Source organism: Hyperolius riggenbachi, chromosome 10, assembly GCF_040937935.1.
Source record: "Hyperolius riggenbachi isolate aHypRig1 chromosome 10, aHypRig1.pri, whole genome shotgun sequence".
NCBI classification, from domain to species: domain Eukaryota; kingdom Metazoa; phylum Chordata; class Amphibia; order Anura; family Hyperoliidae; genus Hyperolius; species Hyperolius riggenbachi.
Window position 1 is genome coordinate 228,374,590 of NC_090655.1, and position 27,033 is coordinate 228,401,622.

The 27,033-nt window shown below is 44.5% G+C and overlaps 1 protein-coding gene across 1 annotated transcript; it reads left to right on the top strand.

Annotated features, from left to right (window-relative positions):
- The first annotated feature begins 453 nt into the window (after nucleotides 1-453).
- Nucleotides 454-26,849, top strand: LOC137534707 (oocyte zinc finger protein XlCOF6-like). Its single transcript, XM_068256325.1, has 5 exons — nucleotides 454-504; nucleotides 15,447-15,525; nucleotides 15,646-15,743; nucleotides 16,717-17,146; nucleotides 25,327-26,849. Exons 2-5 carry the CDS (start codon nucleotides 15,495-15,497, stop codon nucleotides 26,538-26,540), a joined length of 1,773 nt encoding a protein of 590 aa, XP_068112426.1. The 5' UTR covers nucleotides 454-504; nucleotides 15,447-15,494; the 3' UTR covers nucleotides 26,541-26,849.
- The last annotated feature ends 184 nt before the right edge of the window (nucleotides 26,850-27,033 follow it).

Sequence of the window (27,033 nt, forward strand, 5' to 3'; positions counted from 1 at the left end):
ACTGCACCAGGGAATGCACACCAGCAACTATCCATAAAGTGACGAAGAAAAAACGCCTATGAGAGGGGTATCAACGACAGGGGCCCATATGCAATTAACTTTTTCTCCTGAGTTATCTCCTGGGAGATAATTTACACCTTCTCTTTAAAATAACTTTTTACCATTTTACAATTGAAAAAGTACCCAAAAGTTGGTGAAAAAAGTGCTATTAAAACTGTTTTGAGTATTTGCTTACTTACTGCTGCATTAAAAGGCATTTTATGATTGGGTGTGAAAATATCAACTAGGAGAAGTATCAGGACAAAAAGTGAATTGCATATGGGCCAGGGTCTCTTTACCGAGAGCAGTACTGATGAGGCAGCAGTTCTCACGTACAGCAAGTGTTCCCCTGGAAGCTGCAGTTCCCATATTAAACACAAGGTGTCTCACGCTGACAGGAAGTAATTTTGCAGTCTGAAGGGACACTGGAGAAGTCGAGAGGAGACGGTGTTGGGAGCACAGGCGGTAATTTTATTATTATTTTGATTAATGGTGTTTATACGGTGTTGACGTTTCCTGCAGCACTCTTCAGAATGCAATACGAAATTCATATCACTAAATATCCCTCAGAGGAACTCTCAATCATGGCCGAGATTCGGACTTGGGACTCTAACCCCACCCCCACCAGCATTCAGCATTATTACTACGGCTGTGTGGTGTTGAAGTCATATGTGGGAAGCATAGAGTTATTATTTTGCATTGACTAGATAATCAAGCTTGATATGCTCAATATGGATGTGCTGTCCCCATTCCACCTCACCTGCTCCTGCCCTGTACCTCTACTTTCTCCATTCCTCCTCCTACTCGGTACCCCCACCTTCTCCATTCCTCCTGCCCTGTACCTCCACCTTCTCCCTCCTGCCCACCTTCTCCATTCCTCCTCTTGTTCTGTACCCCCACTTTCTCCATTCCTCTTCCTACCCTTTACCCCCCCCCCCCCCCCCCTTCTCAATTCATCCTCCTAGCCTGTTTTCTCACCTTCTCTATTCCTCGTCTGGCCCTGTGTCCACCTTTTCCATTCTACCTACTGCCCTGTGCCCCCACCATCTTCCTCCTACCCTGTACCCCCACCTTCTCCATTCTTCCTCCTGCTCTGTACCCCCACCTTCTCCATTCTTCCTCCTGCTCTGTACCCCCACCTTCTCCATTCTTCCTCCTGCTCTGTACCCCCACCTTCTCCATTCTTCCTCCTGCTCTGTACCCCCTCCTTATCCATTCCTCCCCCTGTCCTGTACCCCACTTTCTCCATACTCCTCCTGCCCTGTACCCCACCTTTGTTCCTCCTCCTGTCTTATAACCCCACCTTCTCCATCATTCCTCCTTCCCTGTATCCACCATTTTGTTATACTGTCAAAGAATAGATACGTTGCGTTTTCCCGTGTGGTTCGCGGGATCGATTCCGTCGATTCGATTATTTCCAACATGTTTGATCGTGTTTCGATGGATACAGCCGTTGATTTTGCATATTAAGTATGCAAAATCGACGGCTGTATCCATCGAAACACGATCGAACATGATGGAAATAATCGAAACGACGGAATCGATCCCACCAATCGCACGGGAAACCGCAAAGTGTCTATTCTTTGACAGTATAACAAAATGGTGGATGTGGTCCCTGACAACCTGGGTGTACATACCTCTGCCCTCAATACTGAAGATTATGAATTATTACAAGCCAGGCTGGACTTTTGTAGGAAGAGCTGGTATAAATCAGAGATAGTACACCTGTCATCAAGAACAGCTGAGACCCCCTCACACATCCACCTGTATATAAACCAATGGGCTCAATTTTTTATAAAGTCAAAGTCGCATTTATCAATCAACTTATGGTGACAACAACATACCCCACACAAAACAATAGTCTGGCTACATAGATTCATTAGCAGAGTTCTGCACCTAAATATATAACGTTAATCTTATAATCATTAGAAAATAAAGCTCCTCATAATCAAAGTTGGCCAGCGCAATGCCTCATCATGGGACAGACCAAATGATTTGCATAGCTCCGCCTCCTTTTGACTGTATTAAGCCTGGCAGCCTTTCCATCTCACAGGCCACGCCTCCTCTGCCCTCAGACAGCCCATTCCAGGACTCAAGTCAGGTATGGACTATGGACAAGGCAGAGAGCCGTGATATACAGGCGGCGGGGAGCCCCAGAGAGTGGCAGCATATAATGTAAACAGCCATCTAGCGACAATCTGTGTGTCGCTAGCGTGACGGTTTTTATAAGGCGGACAGCAGAGCATGGGGGTGGGGCGGCTGGGGGCACAGTATAAGGACACAGAGGCTGGTGATAGTATGCAGAATGTGCATCTTTGTCGTATATGAATTGGAGAAACCCACCATTGGCTCTCTTTAGGGCCCGTTTCCATTATCGCGAATCTGCATGCGTTTTCTGCACACAGATTCACATAACCAATACAAGTTAATTAGCCTGTTCCCACTTGTCAGGACAACAGAGTGTTTTTCTGTACAGGAAAAATCTGCAGAGCCATCAGAATTCGCACACCGCCTCGTGCATACAATATAATTAATAGGAAATTCGCATGCGTTTTCGCTATGCGAACTTTCCATGCAAATTTGCGTACATTTTCGCATAAAATCAATGTAAGGACCATTTCAACTACTGTGGTAGTAGCAAAAAAGTTTCTGTACCGTGTTAGCCAAACAAATTATATAGGTAGAAAAAAAAAACAACGTTTTGTAAGAAATAATACCTTTTTAATGGCTAACTAATAGAGTTAAATGATGCAAGCTTTCTGGGATCTAGTCCCCTTCTTCAGGCATATTTCCAGATGTAAGCTGAAGTAAAACACTGATGCAGATAAATGGTAAACACGAAGATGACAGTTGTGTTGGTTACTGTTTATCCGTTAGGTGTCAGGTGATCAGCAGGCTGGAGCCAGTGAGTTAGTGCAACCATACATGAAATCCAGCAGGTTTCTGAAGATCATGAAGTCAAATCAATCATGTTACATAAGGTGTCATGAATCCTGTTCCACAATTTAAACCTTCTGTTAATGTCTTGAACATTTTCATAAATTTGTACTCAGAAACTTTTCTTGATTGATCATTTTTGAAGTTACCCTTAAGAACAAGTACTTTTAGATCTTGCATGCTGTGTCCTGGTTCACAGAAGTGTTGGCCCACTGGTGTGTCCATTTTACCCTCATTAATTTTAAAGCGGTGATGGTTCATTCTTGTGCGCAGTTTTTGTCCTGTTTCTCCTATATAGATTCCTCTTGAGGGGCATTTCATGCAGCGTATCATGTTTACAACATTGGATGACTCGCAGGAAAATTGGTCTTGTATTTGATGATATTTTTGTGAGTTTGGTATTTGTATTTGGCTTGTGCTCAAGATATAAGGGCAGGTCTCACACCTTGTGTTATTGCAGGGTAATGTGCCTGGAGTATCTGGTGTAGATAATGCACTTCTGATAATCATTTGTCTCAAATTGGGAGGTTGTCTGAAAGCAAGCAGTGGTAAATCAGGAAAAACATCCTTCAGGCGTTTGTCTTTATGGAGTATTGGTTGTAGGGCTTTTGATATCTTCCTCAGTGTCTTTAATTTTGGGTTGTAGGTTACCACAATTGGGATTCTGTTGTTTTCAGTCTTTGGGGTGTACTTCAACAGTTCCTCTCTTGATTTTAAAGTTGCTCTGTGTATTTGATCATCAACGATTTGTGGATGATATCCCTGATCTATGAATATTTTACGTAGTGACATAAGTTGTCTGTCTCTGTCCTCTGAATTAGAACATATTCGGTTATACCTCAGAGTCTGGCTGTAAACAATAGATTTTTTGGTGTGTTCCGGGTGGAAACTCTTCCATTTTAGGTAAATATACCGGTCAGTTGGTTTACGGTATATGGAGGTTTGTAAAATTCTATCTTGTATATAAATTGTGGTATCCAGGAAACTGACATGGGAGGTTGAAAAGCTGAGCGTTAACTTGATGTTCTTGTGGTACTCTGAAAAGTTTTTGTGGAATCTGATTAATTCTTCCTGTGATGCTGTCCAGATTAATAGGATATCGTCTATAAATCTGAAGTAAGCCCATGGTTTAATTTCACAAGTTGAAAGGAAGTTTTCCTCCAATCTGGCCATAAACAAATTTGCATACTGGGGCGACATCCTACTTCCCATAGCACTGCCCATTGTCTGTAGATACATATCATTCCCAAATGAAAAATAGTTGTGAGTTAGTATATACCTGATAAGTTGTAGTGTGGGCTCTGTTGGTAGATCATTTAGCTGAAGGAAATGTTGGCAAGCTGCAATACCGTCCTCGTGTGGAATGTTGGTATAAAGGGATTCAACATCCATTGTAGCCAGGATAGCACCCTCTGGGATCAGACCCGTGGCAGTCAATTTGTTAAGAAGGTCAGTGGTGTCCTGGATGTAGCTGGCTGTATTCCTTACCATGGGTTTAATAATGTTTTCTACCCAACCAGATATCTTTTCTGTTAGTGTCCCCAAACCAGAGATGATAGGACGACCTGGATTTCCTTCTTTGTGTATTTTTGGTAAGATGTAGAAGGTGCCTATTTTAGGATTAGCTGGTATTAATGTAAGTATGTTAGATGATTTTGAGGAAAGATCATTAACCACTTGAGGACCTAGGGCTTTCTACCCCTTAAGGACCGGCCACTTTTTTTCCATTCAGACCACTGCAGCTTTCACGGTTTATTGCTCGCTCATACAACCTACCACCTAAATGAATTTTGGCTCCTTTTCTTGTCACTAATAAAGCTTTCTTTTGGTGCTATTTGATTGCTCCTGCGATTTTTACTTTTTATTATATTCAGCAAAAAAGACATGAATTTTGGCAAAAAAATGATTTTTTTAACTTTCTGTGCTGACAGTTTTCAAATAAAGTAAAATTTCTGTATACATGCAGCGCGAAAAATGTGGACAAACATGTTTTTGATAAAAAAAAACCCATTCAGTGTATATTTATTGGTTTGGGTAAAAGTTATAGCGTTTACAAACTATGGTGCAAAAAGTGAATTTTCCCATTTTCAAGCATCTCTGACTTTTCTGACCCTCTGTCATGTTTCATGAGGGGCTAGAATTCCAGGATAGTATAAATACCCCCCAAATGACCCCATTTTGGAAAGAAGACATCCCAAAGTATTCACTGAGAGGCATAGTGAGTTCATAGAAGATATTATTTTTTGTCACAAGTAAGCGGAAAATGACACTTTGTGAAAAAAAAAAAAAAGTTTCCATTTCTTCTAACTTGCGACAAAAAAAAAAAGAAATCTGCCACGGACTCACCATGCCCCTCTCTGAATACCTTGAAGGGTCTACTTTCCAAAATGGGGTCATTTGTGGGGTGTGTTTACTGTCCTGACATTTTGGGGGGTGCTAAATTGTAAGCACCCCTGTAAAGCCTAAAGGTGCTCATTGGACTTTGGACCCCTTAGCGCAGTTAGGCTGCAAAAAAGTGCCACACATGTGGTATTGCCGTACTCAGGAGAAGTAGTATAATGTGTTTTGGGGTGTATTTTTACACATACCCATGCTGGGTGGGAGAAATAACTCTGTAAATGACAATTTGTTAATTTTTTTTACACACAATTGTCCATTTACAGAGATCTTTCTCCCACTCAGCATGGGTATGTGTAAAAATACACCACAAAACACATTATACTACTTCTCCTGAGTACGGCGATACCACATGTGTGGCACTTTTTTGCACCCTAACTGCGCTAAAGGGCCCAAAGTCCAATGAGTACCTTTAGAATTTCACAGGTCATTTTGAGAAATTTCGTTTCAAGACTACTCCTCATGGTTTAGGGCCCCTAAAATGCCAGGGCAGTATAGGAACCCCACAAATGACCCCATTTTAGAAAGAAGACACCCCAAGGTATTCCGTTAGGAGTATGGTGAGTTCATAGAAGATTTTATTTTTTGTCAAAAGTTAGCAGAAAATGACACTTTGTGAAAAAACACAATTAAAATCAATTTCCGCTAACTTTTGACAAAAAATAAAATCTTCTATGAACTCACCATACTCCTAACGGAATACCTTGGGGTGTCTTCTTTCTAAAATGGGGTCATTTGTGGGGTTCCTATACTGCCCTGGCATTTTAGGGGCCCTAAACCGTGAGGAGTAGTCTTGAAACGAAATTTCTCAAAATGACCTGTGAAATTCTAAAGGTACTCATTGGACTTTGGGCCCTTTAGCGCAGTTAGGGTGCAAAAAAGTGCCACACATGTGGCATCGCCATACTCGGGAGAAGTAGTACAATGTGTTTTGGGGTGTATTTTTACACATACCCATGCTGGGTGGGAGAAATACCTCTGTAAATGGACAATTGTGTGTAAAAAAATCAAAAGATTGTCATTTACAGAGGTATTTCTCCCACCCAGCATGGGTATGTGTAAAAATACACCCCAAAACACATTATACTACTTCTCCCGAGTACGGCGATACCACATGTGTGGCACTTTTTTGCACCCTAACTGCACTAAGGGGCCCAAAGTCCAATGAGTACCTTTAGGATTTCACAGGTCATTTTTGTTTCAAGACTACTCCTCACGGTTTAGGGCCCCTAAAATGCCAGGGCAGTATAGGAACCCCACTAATGACCCCATTTTAGAAAGAAGACACCCCAAGGTATTCCGTTAGGAGTATGGTGAGTTCATAGAAGTTTTTATTTTTTTGTCACAAGTTAGCGGAAATTGATTTTAATAGTTTTTTTTCACAAAGTGTCATTTTCCGCTAACTTGTGACAAAAAATAAAATCTTCTATGAACTCACTATACTCCGTACGGAATACCTTTGGGTGTCTTCTTTCTAGAATGGGGTCATTTGTGGGGTTCCTATACTGCCCTGGCATTTTAGGGGCCCTAAACCGTGTGGAGTAGTCTTGAAACCAAATGTCGCAAAATGACCTGTGAAATCCTAAAGGTACTCATTGGACTTTGGGCCCCTTAGCGTACTTAGGGTGTAAAAAAGTGCCACACATGTGGTACCGCCGTACTCAGGAGAAGTAGTATAATGCGTTTTGGGGTGTATTTTTACACATACCCATGCTAAGTGGGAGAAATATCTCTGTAAATGACAATTGTTTGATTTTTTTACACACAATTGTCCATTTACATAGAAATTTCTCCCATCCAGCATGGGTATGTGTAAAAATACACCCCAAAACACATTATACTACTTTTCCTGAGTACGGCGGTACCACATGTGTGACAATTTTTTGCAGCCTAGGTGCGCTAAGGGGCCCAACGTCCTATTCACAGGTCATTTTGAAGCATTTGTTTTCTAGACTACTCCTCGCGGTTTAGGGCCCCTAAAATGCCAGGGCAGTATAGGAACCCCACAAGTGACCCCATTTTAGAAAGAAGACACCCCAAGGTATTCCGTTAGGTGTATGGCGAGTTCATAGAAGATTTTATTTTTTGTCACAAGTTAGTGAAAAATGACACTTTGTGAAAAAAAAACAATAAAAATTAATTTCCGCTAACTTTTGACAAAAAATAAAATCTTCTATGAACTCGTCATACACCTAACAGAATACCTTGGGGTGTCTTTTTTTCTAAAATGGGGTCACTTGTGGGGTTCCTATACCGCCCTGGCATTTTACAGGCCCAAAACCGTGAGTAGTCTGGAAACCAAATGTCTCAAAATGACTGTTCAGGGGTATAAGCATCTGCAAATTTTGATGACAGGTAGTCTATGAGGGGGCGAATTTTGTGGAACCGGTCATAAGCAGGGTGGCCTTTTAGATGACAGGTTGTATTGGGCCTGATCTGATGGATAGGAGTGCTAGGGGGGTGACAGGAGGTGATTGATGGGTGTCTCAGGGGGTGGTTAGAGGGGAAAATAGATGCAATCAATGCACTGGGGAGGTGATCGGAAGGGGGTCTGAGGGGGATCTGAGGGATTGGCCGAGTGATCAGGAGCCCACACGGGGCAAATTGGGGCCTGATCTGATGGGTAGGTGTGCTAGGGGGTGACAGGAGGTGATTGATGGGTGTCTCAAGGTGTGATTAGAGGGGGGAATAGATGCAAGCAATGCACTGGCGAGGTGATCAGGGCTGGGGTCTTAGGGCATTCTGAGGGTGTGGGCGGGTGATTGAGTGCCCTAGGGGCAGATAGGGGTCTAATTTGATAGGTAGCAGTGACGGGGTGATTGATGGGTAATTAGTGGGTGTTTAGGGTAGAGAATAGATGGAAACACCGCGCTTGGGTGGTGATCTGATGTCGGATCTGCGGGCGATCTATTGGTGTGGGTGGGTGATCAGTTTGCCCGCAAGGGGCAGGTTAGGGGCTGATTGATGGGTGGCAGTGACAGGGGGTGATTGATGGGTGATTGATAGGTGATTGACAGGTAATCAGTGGGTTATTACAGGGGAGAACAGATGTAAATATTGCACTGGCGAATTGATAAGGGGGGGGGTCTGAGGGCAATCTGAGCGTGTAGGCGGGTGATTGGGTGCCCGCAAGTGGCAGATTAGGGTCTGATCTGATAGGTAACAGTGACGGTTGGTGATAGGGGGTGATTGATGGGTGATTGATGGGTAATTAGTGGGTGTTTAGAGAAGATAACAGATGTAAACAATACATTTGGGAGGTAATCTGACGGCGGGTTTGCGGGCGATCTAATGGTGTGGGTGGGTGATCAGATTGCCCGCAAGGGGCAGGTTAGGGGCTGATTGATGGGTGGCAGTGACAGGGGGTGACAGGGGGTGATTGATGGGTGATAGGTGATTGGCAGGTGATTGACAGGTGATCAGTGGGGTATTACAGGGAAGAACAGATGTAATTAATGCACTGGTGAATTGATAAGGGGGGGTCAGAGGGCAATCTGAGCGTGTGGGCGGGTGATTGGGTGCCCGCAAGGGGCAGATTAGGGTCTGATCTGATAGGTAAAAGTGACAGGTGGTGATAGGGGGTGATTGATGGGTGATTGATGGGTAATTAGTGGGTGTTTAGAGGAGAGAATAGATGTAAACAATGGATTTGGGAGGTGATCTGATGTCGGATCTGCGGGCGATCTATTGGTGTGGGGGGGTGATCAGATTGCCCGCAAGGGGCAGGTTAGGGGCTGGCTGATGGGTGGCAGTGACAGGGGGTGATTGACGGGTGATTGATGGGTGATTGACAGGTGATTGACAGGTGATCAGGGGGATAGATGCATACAGTAAACAGGGGGGGTGGTCTGGGGGGGGGGGGTCTGGGGAGAATCTGAGGGGTGGGGGGTGATCAGGAGGGGGCAGGGAGCAGGGTGGGGGATAAAAAAAAAATAGCGTCGACAGATAGTGACAGGGAGTGATTGATGGGTGATTAGGGGGGTGATTGGGTGCAAACAGGGGTCTGGGGGGTGGGCAGGGGGGGGTCTGATGGGTGCTGTGGGCGATCTGGGGCAGGGGGGGGAGAAATCAGTGTGCTTTGGTGCAGACTAGGGTGGCTGCAGCCTGCCCTGGTGGTCCCTCGGACACTGGGACCACCAGGGCAGGAGGCAGCCTGTATTATACACTTTGTATGCGGCGATCGCGGGGTTAACATCCCGCCGGCGCTTCCGTATAGCCGGCGGGATGTTGCGGCGGGTGAGCGGCGCCAGGCGGAGGCGGAGGATCGCGTCACGGATGACGCGATCGCTCCGCCCATGCCCATACAAGGACCGCCGCCAATTGTCAATACGGCGGTCCTTGCGGCGTCCACTTCCCGGCCGCCAATTGTACATACGGCGGTCGGGAAGTGGTTAAGCATATTCTTCAATTCCCTTGAGTATTGTAGCGTGGGGTTTGTTTCTAGTCTTTTGTAGTAGGTGTTGTTGGAGAGCTGTCTGTTTGCTTCTTGAACATAGGTGGATTTATCCAAAATCACTACAGCTCCTCCTTTGTCAGCTGGTTTAATTACTATGTTGTTATTGCTTTTAAGGCTCAGTATTGCTTTCCTTTCTTGAGTGTTGAGGTTGTAGAGTGTCTGTTTTTGTTTGTCCAGTATCTCTAATTTGATTCTTTTTCTGAAGTTTTCAATATACTCTTCTAATTTCTTGTTCCGCCCTAATTTTGGTGTCCAGGTACTGCTCTTTTTGTTTTTGCTATTCGCAGGTTCAGTATCTTCGAATGATGAATAATTAGGTCTGTTGTGAAAAAACTCCTTTAAACTGGCACACCAAGCAATGGAAATGCTTAAATGTAATTGTATTGTAAACACAAAGAGAAAATGACATGTGAATACATACAGTGGGCTCTGTACATCAGAGAGAATAGCCCAAACATTGGTACAATACACTAGCAGAATTACATGGCAGAATTACATAGCAATGGCAAACACAGCAAAGTGGATCAAAAAACAAAAGACAATCATTGCATCAAAAATCACTGCTGCCAACAAAGTTCATATAGCATTGTGATGTATCTGCTCCATAGCAGTTCGAAGTGGGAGGCAGCTGGCAGCGTTTAAGGCAAAAGGAAATGATTGTCCAATAGGCAGAATAAATTACCCTGACAGCGCTGTTTCGATTCTTCTTCAGAGAGTAAGGATAAGGTCCCCAGAGAGTGCTGCACCATATGAGCAAAAAACCGCCAGTTAAATAGCGGTATGCGCCCTCTCAACCACGCCAGACACCGTGGGCCAGCCCATTGACGTCATGACGTCACGCGGCTTCCTGCCGCCGCGCCAGTACGTCACTTCTGGATCCCATTCACTGGGAATGGTCGCCGCCAACCACACAGGACCAGCTATTGCCAGTCACAGTATGGGAGGCAAGCGCCCCTTCTCCCAGTGGTGGGACCAGGTACTGCAGCTCAAAAACATGCTGGGGGAACTTTGTAAATAGAGGCAAAAGCTTAATGGCTGCAAAGTAACGCGGTGTTCTGGTTTGTTTGATGGTAGCGGTGTCTGGTCATGGAGGCGCAGAGCATCTAAAATATAAGAAAGGAAAAATATTAAAATGCATTCATCATAAGCAAAGTATCTGGGGACTGTTAGTATAGATACATAGGTGACTGGGACATAGTAGTAATAATAATGACAGGGATCACTGGAAGCATACTGATCCAGGTTGACGGAATATCGATGGCAGCCCACCAGTAATCAGGCACATACCAGCATAACAAGCAAAGAGCCTGTGAAAAAATCCCAAAGTGATAAATCACTGCAGTCAAATTTTGATGGCCTGGGTCATATCCAGACATAGCAGTGGTGGAAAATAATATAGAAAAAAAGGGGGGGAGGGGGGGGGAAATTGTAAGCAGGTATGATTGTAGACAGGACTAGATCAACTACCGTGTGAAAGGGGTCAAGCTAACGTCCTCATTCATTCCCAAGGGAATTTTACTTTGAAGTTTGTATATCCAATATAGTTCACGTTGGAGCAATTTGAGTTCTAAGTCTCCACCCCTGTATGATGGACTCACAAGCTCAAGCACCCTGAATCTCAACTGGGATACACTGTGCCCTGCCGTAAGAAAGTGTTTCGCAACCGGTGAATCCACATCAACGCATCTTATATTGCTCCGATGTTCGCTAATGCGAGTACGGATGTCCCGTGTGGTTTGACCCACATAGATCCAGAAGTGACGTACTGGCGCGGCGGCAGGAAGCCGCGTGACGTCATGACGTCAATGGGCTGGCCCACGGTGTCTGGCGTGGTTGAGAGGGCGCATACCGCTATTTAACTGGCGGTTTTTTGCTCATATGGTGCAGCACTCTCTGGGGACCTTATCCTTACTCTCTGAAGAAGAATCGAAACAGCGCTGTCAGGGTAATTTATTCTGCCTATTGGACAATCATTTCCTTTTGCCTTAAACGCTGCCAGCTGCCTCCCACTTCGAACTGCTATGGAGCAGATACATCACAATGCTATATGAACTTTGTTGGCAGCAGTGATTTTTGATGCAATGATTGTCTTTTGTTTTTTGATCCACTTTGCTGTGTTTGCCATTGCTATGTAATTCTGCCATGTAATTCTGCTAGTGTATTGTACCAATGTTTGGGCTATTCTCTCTGATGTACAGAGCCCACTGTATGTATTCACATGTCATTTTCTCTTTGTGTTTACAATACAATTACATTTAAGCATTTCCATTGCTTGGTGTGCCAGTTCTTTGGTATATAGTATACAGTGTAAGACCTTGTGTTAGGTCTGGTTTATTAACTGAGCACCCTTATTGTTCTCTGTAAAATTTGAAGGTGTGCATACCAATACTTATTCGAAAAAACTCCTTTAGCCTTATCCTCCGAAAAAATTCTTCCATGTCACTACAAAATTCTATTTCATCAAATCTTTTGGTGGGGCAAAAAGTGAGTCCTTTAGATAAAACAGCTAATTCAGTCTTGCTTGGGTTATAGCTGGACAAGTTAACCACAAGTAAAAGATTGGCATTTTTGGGTTTTGAACGGGGTACACTTGTATTGTTATCTAGAATGATGTTTTCAGCTTTCAGTCTAAGGCTGTCGAGTTTCTTTTTCTTGTTTTGGATTAAATGGTGTTGTAATTGTTTGTAGAATTTCTGTAATGTAGATTTAATGCTTTCTGATGATGGTCCTTGCAGTGTAGAATAGAGTAAACATAGATTATCTTGGGTAATTTTCTTTTTGCTGTAACAAACCTTGATGAGATGATTCCTGATCCTTTCTGATGTTCTGAAGCAGAGTCGCTGTGCAAAATGGGTATTGAAGGTATGTTGAACTGGGTTTCTGATGGTAATACCTTTCGGTATCAGATTTTCTTTCTTGCACTTGGATAGAAAAAAGATGTCACTGTCCAGTTGTGCCAATTTCTTCAGTAAGGTTTTACATTCCAAATGTGTGCGGTACATTATGGTATCTTGCATGATGATAGTAGCAAAAAAGTTTCTGTACCGTGTTAGCCAAACAAATTATATAGGTAGAAAAAAAAACAACGTTTTGTAAGAAATAATACCTTTTAATGGCTAACTAATAGAGTTAAATGATGCAAGCTTTCTGGGATCTAGTCCCCTTCTTCAGGCATATTTCCAGATGTAAGCTGAAGTAAAACACTGATGCAGATAAATGGTAAACACGAAGATGACAGTTGTGTTGGTTACTGATTAATGATTAATCAAGTTAAATGATTAATCAAGAAAAGTTTCTGAGTACAAATTTATGAAAATGTTCAAGACATTAACAGAAGGTTTAAATTGTGGAACAGGATTCATGACACCTTATGTAACATGATTGATTTGGCTTCATGATCTTCAGAAACCTGCTGGATTTCATGTATGGTTGCACTAACTCACTGGCTCCAGCCTGCTGATCACCTGACACCTAACGGATAAACAGTAACCAACACAACTGTCATCTTCGTGTTTACCATTTATCTGCATCAGTGTTTTACTTCAGCTTACATCTGGAAATATGCCTGAAGAAGGGGACTAGATCCCAGAAAGCTTGCATCATTTAACTCTATTAGTTAGCCATTAAAAGGTATTATTTTTTACAGAACGTTGTTTTTTTTTTCTACCTATATAACTACTGTGGTGCGATTTCTATGTGGAAAAAGCATAAACGAATTCACATGTGCATGCAAATTTGTATGCAAATTTTCATGCAAATTCGCATGCGTTTTCGCGTTCCTGTATAAGGATGCGAATTTAACTATATGTGTGCTTTTCCATTTATTAGGTATGCGAATCTGCATGCATAAAACGCATGCAGATTCCCTGTAGTGGAAACGGGCCCTAAAAGCACACAGGCACTGACATGGTTAAATTCGCATACATACTAACATATGCAAAAACGTGCGCAAATTTGCTGCAGGTTTCTGCACGCAGATTCGCATAACCAATACAAGTTAATTAGCCTGTTTCCACTTGTCAGGACAACAGAGTGTTTTTCTGTACAAGAAAAATCTGCAGAGCACAGCCATCAGAATTAATAGGAAATTAACATGCGTTTTCGCTATGCAAATTTTCCATGAAAATTTGCGTACGTTTTCGCATAAATTCAATGTAAGGGCCTTTTTGGACTAGTGCAGTGCGATTTCTATGCGGAAAACACATAAACGAATTCACATGGGCTTGCAAATTTGTATGAAAATTTTTATGCAAATTCGCATGCGTTTTCGCGTTCCTGTATAAGGATGCGAAAATAACTATATCAGTGCCCTTTGTGCTTTAACATTTATTATTAGCTATGTGAATCTGCATACATAAAACGCATGCAGATTCACTGTAGTGGAAACGGGCCCTAAAAGCACACAGGCACTGACATGGTTAAATTTGCATTCTTACTAACATATGCGAAAACGTGCGCATATTTGAATCTGCATGCGTTTTTGCATTTCCTCTAACAAATTCAAGTCGGTTATGGACTAAGTATGGACAAGGCGGGGAGCCGCGATATACAGGCGGCAGGGGAGACGTGGAGAGTGGCAGCATCAATGTAAACAGCCAGCTAGCGACAATCTGTGTGTCGCTAGCGTGACGGTTTTTATAACGGGGGACAGCAGAGAACGGGGGGGGGGGGGGGGGCGGCTGGGGGCACAGTATAAGGACACAGAGGCTGGTGATAGTATACAAAATGTGCCTCTTTGTCGTATATGAATTGCAGAAACCCACCTTTGGCTCACTTTAGGGCCCATTTCCATTATCGCGAATCTGCATGCGTTTTCTGCACACAGATTCACATAACCAATACAAGTTAATTAGCCTGTTCCCACTTGTCAGGACAACAGAGTGCTTTTCTGTACTTTTCTTTTCCCTGTATCTCTTTCTCTTTTGCTGCCCTGCACCCCAACCTTTTACATCTCTCCTCCTGTCCTGTACCCACACCTTCTCCATTCCTCCTCCTGCTCTGTACCCCCACATTTTCTACTCCTTCTCCTGATCTGTACCCCCACCTTTTCCATTGCTCCTCCTGCCCTTCACCCCATCTGCTCCATTCCTCCTCCTACCCTGTACACCCACCTTTACCATTCTTCCTCCTTCCCTTTGTTCCCATCTTCTCCATTCTTGTTCCTGCCCTGTGCCCCCACCTTCTCCATTCTTCCTCCTGCCCTGTACCCCCTCCTCCATTTCTCTTCCTACTCTGCTCCATCTTCTCTATTTTCCCTTCTGCACTGTACCCCCACATTCTCTGTTGCTCCTCCTCCTGCCCTGTGCCCCCACCTTCTCCATTCTTCCTCCTGCCCTGTACCCCCTCCTCCATTTCTCTTCCTACTCTGCTCCATCTTCTCTATTTTCCCTTCTGCACTGTACCCCCACATGCTCTGTTGCTCCTCCTCCTGCCCTGTGCCCCCACCTTCTCCATTCTTTCTTCTGTCTTGTGCCTTCTCTCTTCCTCCTCCTGCCCTGTGCCCCCACCTCCATTCTTTCTTCTGTCTTGTGCCTTCTCTCTTCCTCCTCCTGCCCTGTACCCCCACCTTGACCATTTTAAGGTTTCAGGATGTACCTGTCTCTCTTTTTTCATGTAGGAGGGGCAGTATTTTAAAAGACAGAAGGATTTCTATGACAATATCATTATGGAAAACCATCAGCCCCTCACATCACCAGGTAAAAAGAGACTTTCATTTCTCTTAAAGGGGAAAACCGTATGGGAAGTTCTCCTGCAATCTCACCATCTGATAAACACATAGAAAAAATGTATTCAGTCAGCGTATGTATTTCCTACAGATGGATCCAGTCACAGAAACCCACCAGAGAGATGTACAGGTCCTCTTTATTCCCAGGATTGTTCACAGGAAGATTCCACCATCCCGCACCAATATCAGGTAGGTTAAGGGTCTATAACTTATAAAAAAGTCTAATCTCTTCTACCTTGTATTGGTCAGGGTTAGACATGCAAAGGGGATACTACAGCTAGCAAATATGTGCCTATGGGCATAGCACACATCAGATCAAACCTGAGTTTGGGTGAGGGTGGCCAAAGATTGTAGATGATAGTTACAGAGAGTATGGGTGGGGGATGCTATGAGTTTGAGTAGCGTGGGAGACGTGTCATTGCATAAAATGATAAGAGAAATAGAAGAGTAACGCAATGTGGTGATGAGTCTTAGAGGTAAGCTGGGAAAGTTTATAGTGGAAAAAAAGGGAAAAGAACAGCTCTACCTCACCATAGATAGTTGTACTGTGCAATTGGTAAAGGGTACTGGAAACAGATCACTAGTCCACATTACCAAGCCAATTCTGCACCCCTATTACATCTAAATCTTTTATTGGTTATCCAGTAGGTACATGACAGCAACGAGAGCTGACGTGTTTCCGGTTGGGTACTTAGACAACTAGGGTCGGAAACGCTTCAGCAGTCATATTAGGTCATGATAGGTTAGAGTCAGGCAGGAGGCCACAGTGGTAGGGATGGTAGGTAAAAGTCAGCAGTGTCAATTTTTATATAGTCCATAAATCTCACCAGCACACCCCAATTCAAAGCACACCTTTTATTGTGCCAGTTTCCACAATATTCCAACAATGTGGTAACCACATGCCTTGATAAAGGGGGACCCTGCGTGGCCCCCGAAACAATTATTGGAATATTATGGAAACTGGCACAATAAAAGGTGTGCTTTGAATTGTGGTGTGCTGGTGAGATTTATGGACTGATTTGAATGTGGTACTGCCTATACCACTTCACCAAGCACCCCGGAAACTAGATGCTGGATGGTGTGCCTGCTTCATTTGGAAAACATAAATTTTTATATATGTATGGTTAAAGTTGTTTTTTTTTAAATCATTTTCTGCTTTTAGTGTGGAGAACAGATCATTATGAAAGTTGAGGTTAAAGAGGAAGAAGAAGAGACCCATGAGAGGAGCGATTGTCAGTCTACAGAGGAAAGTAAAATGATGGGGATGATTAAAGAAGAAGAGACATATGTGAAGGGTGATCAGCAGTCTACAGAGGAGGGTGTCATGACGAGGACAATTAAACAGGAAGAAGAGGAGATATATGTTAAAAGTGAACAGAAATCTATGGAGGACGGTGGCATGATGGGGACAATTAAAAAGGAAGAAGAAAAAACATATGTCAGTGGTGATCAGCAGTCTATGGAGGAGGGTGACATGATGAGGACAATTAAAAAGGAAGAACAGGAGACGTATGTGAGTGGTGATCAGCAGTCTAAGAAGAAGAGGGAAATGAGGAAAACAATTAAAAAATCCTCTCTGAATATTGGCACAGGTAAGTAACTGTAAAGGCTCATACACACGTCCAACATAATGCAAAACCAACCACACAACATGACCAACCGCACACGTTGTTTACAAAACAAGTATGTACAAAGATGACAAACAACTAAACACCCAACTCGCTTAAATACAATGGCTATCATTCATGAAAGTGTGTTCGGTAAAAAATCTGTGCGGACAAATACCGCGTTCGGTACTTTAGACCTTTGTGTGCTGATTCATAAACATTTTCACAGCTGCCTTTGAAGTTCGGTAAATTACCGCAACCCATTGAGCGGCACAGCAGAAGTGTGGCGTCATCTCTCTTTTGTTACAAGCTGTAATTATGGTTCCCTGCACAGACTCACACAGACTTTGGCTCCCTGCACAGACTCGAACAGACTCACTCACACAGACTTTGGCTCCCTGCACAGACTCACACAGACTTTGGCTCCCTGCACAGACTCGAACAGAGTCACTCACACAGACTTTGGCTCCCTGCACAGACTCGCACAGACTTTGTCTCCCTGCACAGACTCAAACAGACTCACTCACACAGACTTCGGCTCCCTGCACAGACTCGCATAGACTTCGGCTCCCTGCATAGACTCGCACAGAATGACTCACACAGACTTCGGCTCCCTGCACAGACTCACAGAGACTTCAGCTCCCTGCACAGCCTACTTTGCTCTTATCCGCATGCTAATCGCCTCCTCCAAGCAAGCGGTATTCTCCGTCCCAAGACCGCCTGCTCTAATCTTTATGAATTGACATTTAGAGACATGTGTTGAGATAATTACCGCACAAGGCAGTAATTTACCTCACTGCTTGGTAATTTGAGCTTTTCATGTGGTAACAGCTTTTATGAATTTACATTTTGCTGAGTGCTCGGTAAAGTTAGCTGTTTTCAGCATTACCGCATGCGGTAATGCTTTATGAATGATAGCCAATGCGTGCAAGCTGAACATCAAACTGCACAACGTGTCTGCATTCTAAAACAACAAAGTCTGTTCAAAAGACTTTTCCACAGGTTCTAACCTGCATTCACTTACAATGGTACAAGAAATATCCAGTTAGGCCTGGTGCACACCAGAGGAGTTTTTCTGAGCGTTTTGAGTTTTTAAATCTGCTGCTAATGTTATCCTATGTGTCTGTGCACACTGGAGCAATAAGGTTTTGTAAAAGACCCCATAGCATTACATTGGGAAGAGCTTTTAGAGGTTTCAAAAGCTCTTCCCAATGTAATGCTATGGGATTTTTTACAAAACCTCATTGCTCCAGTGTGCACAGACACATAGGATAACATTAGCAGCATATTTAAAAACTCAAAACGCTCAGAAAAACTCCTCTGGTGTGCACCAGGCCTTAGTGTCAGATGGGGTGCCTTGTTGTTGAGCATCAAGCCTGGTCTGATTGGGTCTGACGATGATATCAACTGCACAAATCCATGGTGCCCACCTACCTTGTGTCAGCAGTCCAGCTGGTGGGATTTTGGGAAGTGGTGTGATCTGATATTATCATGTCAACATGGAGCAGAATCTCAGACTAAAGTTCCCAACTTCTTGTGGAATTCACAATGTACAGGAAGAGGCTTAGCTGTTATGAAACCAAATATAGGCCATATCCAGTATTGGTAAAGTGTTCCTAATGTAGCATTTATCGGAACAATTCACTCATTCAATACAGTGTGTGCCCTATCCTATGAATAAAAAAAAATGATTATCATCAAAAACTGAGAGAACCTAATTACAGTATTGTCCATTAGTACCTCATCAATGTATCTCACTTACCGCCTGATATAAAGGTATTGTATACCACATGCCAGCGCCATGCAATATGCTGTAATAACAGTTATAATATTAAAAAAGGTCTATCCCAATACATTGAAGCCCCAGTTCATACTCAGATTAGTAATTGTTAGTAGAAGCGAGTCAGGGTTTATACCATTAGACTCACAGTTCTTGTGTTTGTTGTAGCTGTTCCAGATATTCTCGCTGTTCTCGCACATTACAAAACTTTTGCACACAAACATTGGCTGTTCCCCAACTCTAATGAGCAGCCTTCACTGCTAAGCAGTCTTGTCACTTGACTTTGCTAACCTCCTCCCCATGCTGCTAAGTTTAACTTAACTTAACTTTTGTGCCCAGCACTGCATCTGTAACATAGTTACATAGTTATTTTGGTTGAAAAAAGACATACGTCCATTGAGTTCAACCAGTATAAAGTACAACACCAGCCTGCTCCCTCACATATCCCTGTTGATCCAGAGGAAGGCGAAAAAACCCTTACAAGGCATGGTCCAATTAGCCCCAAAAGGGAAAAATTCCTTCCCGACTCCAGATGGCAATCAGATAAAATCCCTGGATCAACATCATTAGGCATTACCTAGTAATTGTAGCCATGGATGTCTTTCAACGCAAGGAAAGCATCTAAGCCCCTTTTAAATGCAGGTATAGAGTTTGCCATAACTACTTCCTGTGGCAATGCATTCCACATCTTAATCACTCTTACTGTAAAGAACCCTTTCCTAAATAAATGGCTAAAACGTTTTTCCTCCATGTGCAGATCATGTCCTCTAGTCCTTTGAGAAGGCCTAGGGACAAAAAGCTCATCCGCCAAGCTATTATATTGCCCTCTGATGTATTTATACATGTTAATTAGATCCCCTCTTTCTCTAGACTAAATAAACCCAGTTTATCTAACCTTTCTTGGAAAGTGAGACCTTCCATCCCACGTATCAATTTTGTTGCTGGTCGTAAGGCTTGGTGATATAATTCTAGGAGTCAGTGTGTATGTCCCAGGCTATAGGTCTCGCTCTTCACCTAGGTATCCCTGCCTTGCACACCACTAACTGACACCTACACTGTCTCTGCCTGGCACACCACTAGCTGGCCCTAATTAGGATAGAAGACAGATATACCACCAGGAGCCACTACTGAGACTAGTAACACAGTTCCGTAGTATCACATGCACAGTTCAGAGAAAGTAATCTAAGTATAATAATCTTCATGCAAAACTATTCAACAGCAATAGTAATTTGATCAGAGTTATGAAACAGTTCCAGCAGACTTGCATACAGGATAGCAACAGATGATAATTGAGGTAAGTATGACGCAGTTCCTTTGAGTCTGCATGCAAGATTATGTGAACAGATCACAGAAGTCCAGATGATGTATGACAAGTTATGCGAGAGTATATACACACTGTTAGCTGACTGATAAGGAGAGTAGACTTTATACTTATCATCCAGAGCAATTGGCATACAGAGAATATCCAGTAACAGTCCAAGGTCGGTCCAGGCGGCAAGCAAGGAATGTCCAGTAACTTTGCATAGGTCGGTCCAGGCAGCAAGCAAGGGAAGTCCAGTAACTAGCAGAGGTCGGTCCAGGCAGCAAGCAAAGGGTTATCCAGGAATCGAGCAGAGGTTAAACACAACAGAGTAGTCAAATACAATCCGAGGTCGAAGTCCAGAATATCAAACAATGACCAGAGTGCGCATCCAGCAACTAGCCAAAGCTATGCTTATCACGGGTGATGACTGGGAGCACTCTGCACATTTAAATATCAATCATTTTTCAATCAGTGGCCTGCCACCTTTCGCACAACCAATCACACAGCAAGGCCCTGTCAGGTAGAGATCAGCTGACACCGCTCCAGTCAACTGAGCGGGTCAACTGACTATTGATTACCCTTGCGAAGGGCATACTGCGAACGCGCCCTCCGCCTATCAGCATGCCTATCAGCATGCCTATCAGCATGTGCGGACTGTGAGTCACCGGCAGGGCCGGCAGCAGGGAACAAGCACCGAGACCCGAAAGTGACAGATTCTGCCCAAGTTTCTGCGGCACTTTCACTGTTTACAGGTACATTCCTTATAGCAGCTCAGCAGATCTTTGTGCCCAGCACTGCAGCTCAACAAGATTCTTCTATAGCTACAGTGCTGGGCACAAACAGTTCATTTCTGTCCAGCAGATAAAGGTGGGCTTCGTCAGATGATCTGTGCTGGAAGAGCAAGACTAGTTAACGTCATCTCTTAACTCCTCCCAATTTCATATAGGTGATAATGGGAAAAGGGCTAGGCTGGATTTATACTTTTCCCAGTAGATATGCCATTTTTTTTTCATTGTGGTTTTGTGGTATATGGCCCATCTGCTCCTACACCGCTGTCAGCCTTCTAGGAGTTCAGCATTTTACCATTTTATTTTGTTATGATGCATTATTCATACAATTTTACTATAATATGCATACAAGTTAGGGTCATAATTAGTAGTATAACATCAAAGCATCAACAAATGAGGAGATACTGTACACCATATGAAAGGTCCATCTCCATTCCTCAGTATAACATCATAGTACCAACAAATGAGGAGGAGATACTGTACACCATATTAAAGGCCCAACTCCATGCCTCAGTATAACATCATGTTCCCAACAAATGAGGAGGAGAGACTGTACACCATATGAAAGGCCCATCTCCATTCCTCAGTATAACATCATAGTACCAACAAATGAGGAGGAGATACTGTACACCATATGAAAGGCCCATCTCCATTCCTCAGTATAACATTGTTTCCCCCATATGAGGAGGAGATACTGTACATCAGGGGCGTTTCTAGGGTCCTTGGAGATCGGGGGCACCTGTGGGCACCAGGCGGGGAGGTATATGCGGCGTGCGCAGCGGCAAAAAATGGGCATGGCCATGAGGTGAGTGGGCGTGGCCATGGGTGGGGCCAAATGTACATGAACTTAGCAGCATTGTAAGCTACAGATAACGGGCCTGCCCATCGAAATATTGGATGGAGCCCCCTGTCCTTTTATTTAGATAATTTACAATCAGTATAGGCATAGATCAAAGATGTATACGCACATACAATTTTGATTGGTCAATCACTGACCCCCAATTTTACCACCCCCGTGCAGTAAGTGGGCCAACAGACAATGAATTTTATGAACAGAGCTAAAATTGGCTAATCAAAATTGTATGTGTGTACCAGGCTTTACAGCTAATACTGTACATACTGAAAGTAGCAGGCATCAGCATACAATAAAGCTGGTTTACAATCAGTAAAGGCACAGAGTAACACCTTACACTGTACACACTGGAGGTAAATCAGCACACAGTGCAGGCACTAGAGAACAGCATATACTGTACATACTGTAGGCAGCAGAATTCAGCACACTGCAGCTAGCGTGCCAAAAATATGAGGATCACGTTGTGTGGCGTGCTTATCGCGCCGCACCGAAAAATGGGTGGGCCATGGACCAGAATATAGGTGTGGTAACGGGTGGAGACAAATTTACATGAACCTAGCAATGGTGGGACATTAGATTATGACAGTGGTGGCAAACCTTTAGGAGGCCGAGTGCCCAAACTGCAACCCAAAAGTCACTTATCTATCGCAAAGTGGCAACAGCAATTTAAACTAAATACTGTACAAACGTTTTAACTCATACATGAACATTATGGAAAATCCAATTTGAAAATAAACTGTGAAGATAAACAATTTCATCCATCCTACTCCTGAAAAATGTATTCAATTTTTTAGAACCTCCTAGTTTTATTTTCTGTTTTAAAAAGCTAAAAAAAGTAGGTTTAATGCTATTGTCTCATATGATAAGGATTCAGCTTTTCCCATAGTCTCGCAGTTAGCAATCATGTGACCCCCAACAAGACAAATTCAGCAATCATGAGGCCCCCAACAAATCATGAGGCCCCCAACAAGACAAATTCAGCAATCATGAGGCCTCCAACAAATCATGAGGCCCCCAACAAGACAAATTCAGCAATCATGAGGCCCCCAACAAGACAAATTCAGCAATCTTGAGGCCCCCAACAAATCATGAGGCCCCCAACAAGACAAATTCAGCAATCTTGAGGCCCCCAACAAATCATGAGGCCCCCAACAAGACAAATTCAGCAATCATGAGGCCTCCAACAAATCATGAGGCCCCCAACAAGACAAATTCAGCAATCATGAGGCCCCCAACAAGACAAATTCAGCAATCTTGAGGCCCCCAACAAATCATAAGGCTCCCAACAAGACAAATTCAGCATGAGGCACATAAATAGACAGCATTTCACATAAATAGGCAGAATGCCCCCTTAATATGGTAGCCCCCCAAGTTAGGTAGTGAGTGACAGGGACCCCCAGGTTAGCTAGTGAGTGACAGGCGCCTCCAGTTAGGTAGTGAGTGACAGGGACCCCGATAGTGAGTGACAGGGAGCCCCTTTAGGGAGTGAGTGAGTGCCAGGGAGCCCCTTTAGGCAGTGAGTGAGTGCCAGGGAGCCCCTTTAGGCAGTGAGTGAGTGAAAGGGAGCCCCTTTAGGCAGTGAGTGAGTAACAGGGTGCCCCTTTAGGCAGTGAGTGAGTGACAGGGAGCCCCTTTAGGCAGTGAGTGAGTGACAGGGAGCCCCTTTAGGCAGTGAGTGAGTGACAGGGAGCCCCTTTAGGCAGTGAGTGAGTGACAGGGAGCCCCTTTAGGGAGTGAGTGAGTGACAGGGAGCCCCTTTAGGGAGTGAGTGAGTGCCAGGGAGCCCCTTTAGGGAGTGAGTGAGTGCCAGGGAGCCCCTTTAGGGAGTGAGTGAGTGCCAGGGAGCCCCTTTAGGGAGTGAGTGAGTGACAGGGAGCCCCTTTAGGGCGTGAGTGAGTGACAGGGAGCCCCTTTAGGGAGTGAGTGAGTGACAGGGAGCCCCTTTAGGAAGTGAGTGAGTGACAGGGAGCCCCTTTAGGAAGTGAGTGAGTGACAGGAAGCCCCTTTAGGGAGTGAGTGAGTGACAGGGAGCCCCTTTAGGAAGTGAGTGAGTGCCAGGCAGCCCCTTTAGGGAGTGAGTGAGTGCCAGGGAGCCCCTTTAGGGAGTGAGTGAGTGCCAGGGAGCCCCTTTAGGGAGTGAGTGAGTGACAGGGAGCCCCTTTAGGAAGTGAGTGAGTGACAGGGAGGCCCTTTAGGGAGTGCGTGAGTGACAGGGAGGCCCTTTAGGGAGTGCGTGAGTGACAGGGAGGCCCTTTAGGGAGTGAGTGAGTGACAGGGAGGCCCTTTAGGGAGTGAGTGCCAGGGAACCCCTTTAGGGAGTGAGTGAGTGACAGGGAGCCCCTTTAGGGAGTGAGTGACAGGGAGCCCCTTTAGGGAGTGAGCGAGTGACAGGGAGCCCCTTTAGGGAGTGAGCGAGTGACAGGGAGGCCCTTTAGGGAGTGAGTGAGTGCCAGGGAGCCCCTTTAGGGAGTGAGTGAGTGCCAGGGAGCCCCTTTAGGGAGTGAGTGAGTGACAGGGAGCCCCTTTAGGAAGTGAGTGAGTGACAGGGAGGCCCTTTAGGGAGTGCGTGAGTGACAGGGAGGCCCTTTAGGTAGTGAGTGAGTGACAGGGAGGCCCTTTAGGTAGTGAGTGAGTGACAGGGAGGCCCTTTAGGGAGTGAGTGCCAGGGAACCCCTTTAGGGAGTGAGTGACAGGGAGCCCCTTTAGGGAGTGAGTGACAGGGAGCCCCCTTTAGGGAGTGAGCGAGTGACAGGGAGCCCCTTTAGGAAGTGAGTGAGTGACAGGGAGGCCCTTTAGGGAGTGAGTGAGTGAGTGACAGGGAGGCCCTTTAGGGAGTGAGTGAGTGAGTGACAGGGAGGCCCTTTAGGGAGTGAGTGAGTGACAGGGAGGCCCTTTAGGGAGTGACTAAGTGACAGGGAGGCCCCCCTCTAGCCGCCGCCGCTCCCCCCCTCACCTGGCAGACCTTAGGATCAGCGGCGACTCGACCAGTACCAGCGGGCGCCAGACGCACCCGCTCGATATGCGGAAGTGATGTCACTTCCGCATATCAGTGCGGGCGCTGGGTCCTAGCGCCCGCACGATTGGTCGCCGGCTCGCCGCCTGATCCTGAGGTCTGAGTGACGCGGCGGCGGCTGGAGGGAGCTGCTGACAGAGCGGCCGGGCGGAGATCCGTGGCACCCCAGGGCAGATTGGGGGCACGTGCCACCCCAAAATAGGGCTAGCGACGCCCCTGCTGTACACCATATGAAAGGCCCATCTCCATTCCTCAGTATAACATCATAGTACCAACAAATGAGGAGGAGATACTGTACCCCATATGAAAGGCCCATCCCCATTCCTCAGTATAACATCATAGCACCAACAAATGAGGAGTAGATACTGTACACCATATGAAAGGCCCATCTCCATTCCTCAGTATAACATCATGATTTCTTCCAACAGATGGACACTATGTTAATAACACCTCGAAGGGCCATCGTATTTCATCTGAAGACTGTGATGCAGAAGATAATGGCGGCAAACGATATTCTTCAGGAAGAAATCTTGTTACTCAACATAAATCTCATATTAACGATATAGATACATCGGCAAGTCCCTCTACCTACACAGAAAATTCTGACCAATCCCATATTAACTCAAATATACTTTCCACATTTCCCAGAGAGGAACTGTCACGTGACCTATCTAATGCTGAGGAATTCTCTAGTAAAACAAATCCTGTTGATGATGAGAAGATGCCAAATCCTGAAAATAATAAAAGTTTAGCTAAAGACTCACATTCCAAACCTAACACAGTTCAGAGTCCTTATATGTGTCCTGTGTGTGGGAAATGCTCCAGGTCCAAATCAGGGCTGGTTGTGCACCAGAGAAAACACACAGGAGAACGTCCATTTACGTGTTCAGAGTGTGGGAAAGGTTTTGTCCACAAAGGAGGCCTTAATACACATCTGCGAAGCCACACAGGTGAACGGCCTTTTTCATGTTCAATATGTGATAAAAGTTTTGTTACAAGTGGAGTACTTCGCATACATCAAAGGATTCACACAGGAGAGAAGCCTTTCTCGTGTTCAGAATGTGGGAACTCTTTTAAGCAGAGAGGAGAGCTTATTTCACACCAGAAAAGAAACCACACACGTGAGCGCCCTTTCTCTTGTTCAGAGTGTGGGAAATGTTTTATTGAGAAAAGATACCTTCTGGGACACCAGAGAATTCACACAGGTGAGCGCCCTTTTTTATGTACAGTTTGTGGCAAAGGTTTTACTATCAAAGCTCAACTTCGTAAGCACCAGCGAACCCACACGGGAGTGAGTCCTTTTTCTTGCTCAGAGTGTGGGAAATGTTTTGTTGGGAAACAAGGCCTTCAGGCACATCACAAAACTCACACAGGCGAACGTCCGTTTCCATGCACAGATTGTGGAAGACGGTTCACTGAGAAATCGGCTCTTGTTTCACATCGGAGGATTCACACTGGCGAGCGGCCTTATGTATGTCCAGAGTGTGGCAAAGGGTTCAGGGTGAAAGGAGCCCTTAATGTACACCAGAGAAATCACACAGGAGAGAAGCCTTTTTTGTGTTCGGACTGCGGTAAATATTTTGTCCGGAAAGAGAACCTTCTTGCACATTACAAAACTCTTGCACACAAACAAACTCTTTGATAAATAGTGGCTTTTCGTAGCTTGAAGATGCCAGTAGAGACAAGGTGAAAAACAGAGAAGATCTGGAGAGCTCAGTCCTTCCAGAAGTCATACGGGGGAGTCCTCCAGCTGTATTTCCCAGCTCTGCTTAGTTTTGGGATATTTCCCACTCTCCCCGTATCTTTTTATCCAATACCATAAATGCAATTAAAATTCGTATGAATTGTGGGCTATAAAGATTTCTTTTGGATTTGGTTGATCTCATTTGTTACTGCAAGCTGCATGTTTTTTTTTCCCTTCTGTATAATTTTGTTGTGTTGTATGAAAAAGATGAATAGTATTAAAGGAACTCAAATGTGTTCTCTTTTAGTTCTTGAATTCTGTTATTCCTCTGCTGGGCTCTCTAGGGGAAAAAAATCTACATATCCTTTCAAGGAAGAGTCTCCATTGGTCCTGAAAAATCACATGCTCCACCCCTTATAGCAAGCTCCACTCCTTTCTCAATGTGTCATTT

What these genes read in the sequence shown, in the direction of transcription:
- LOC137534707 (XM_068256325.1), top strand. Translation starts at nt 15,495, where the DNA reads ATGGAAAACCATCAGCCCCTCACATCACCAG. An exon ending in CCATCCCGCACCAATATCAG is followed by an intron (nt 15,744 to 16,716) that starts GTAGGTTAAGGG and finishes TTCTGCTTTTAG; the next exon opens with TGTGGAGAACAGATCATTAT. An exon ending in CTCTCTGAATATTGGCACAG is followed by an intron (nt 17,147 to 25,326) that starts GTAAGTAACTGT and finishes TTCTTCCAACAG; the next exon opens with ATGGACACTATGTTAATAAC.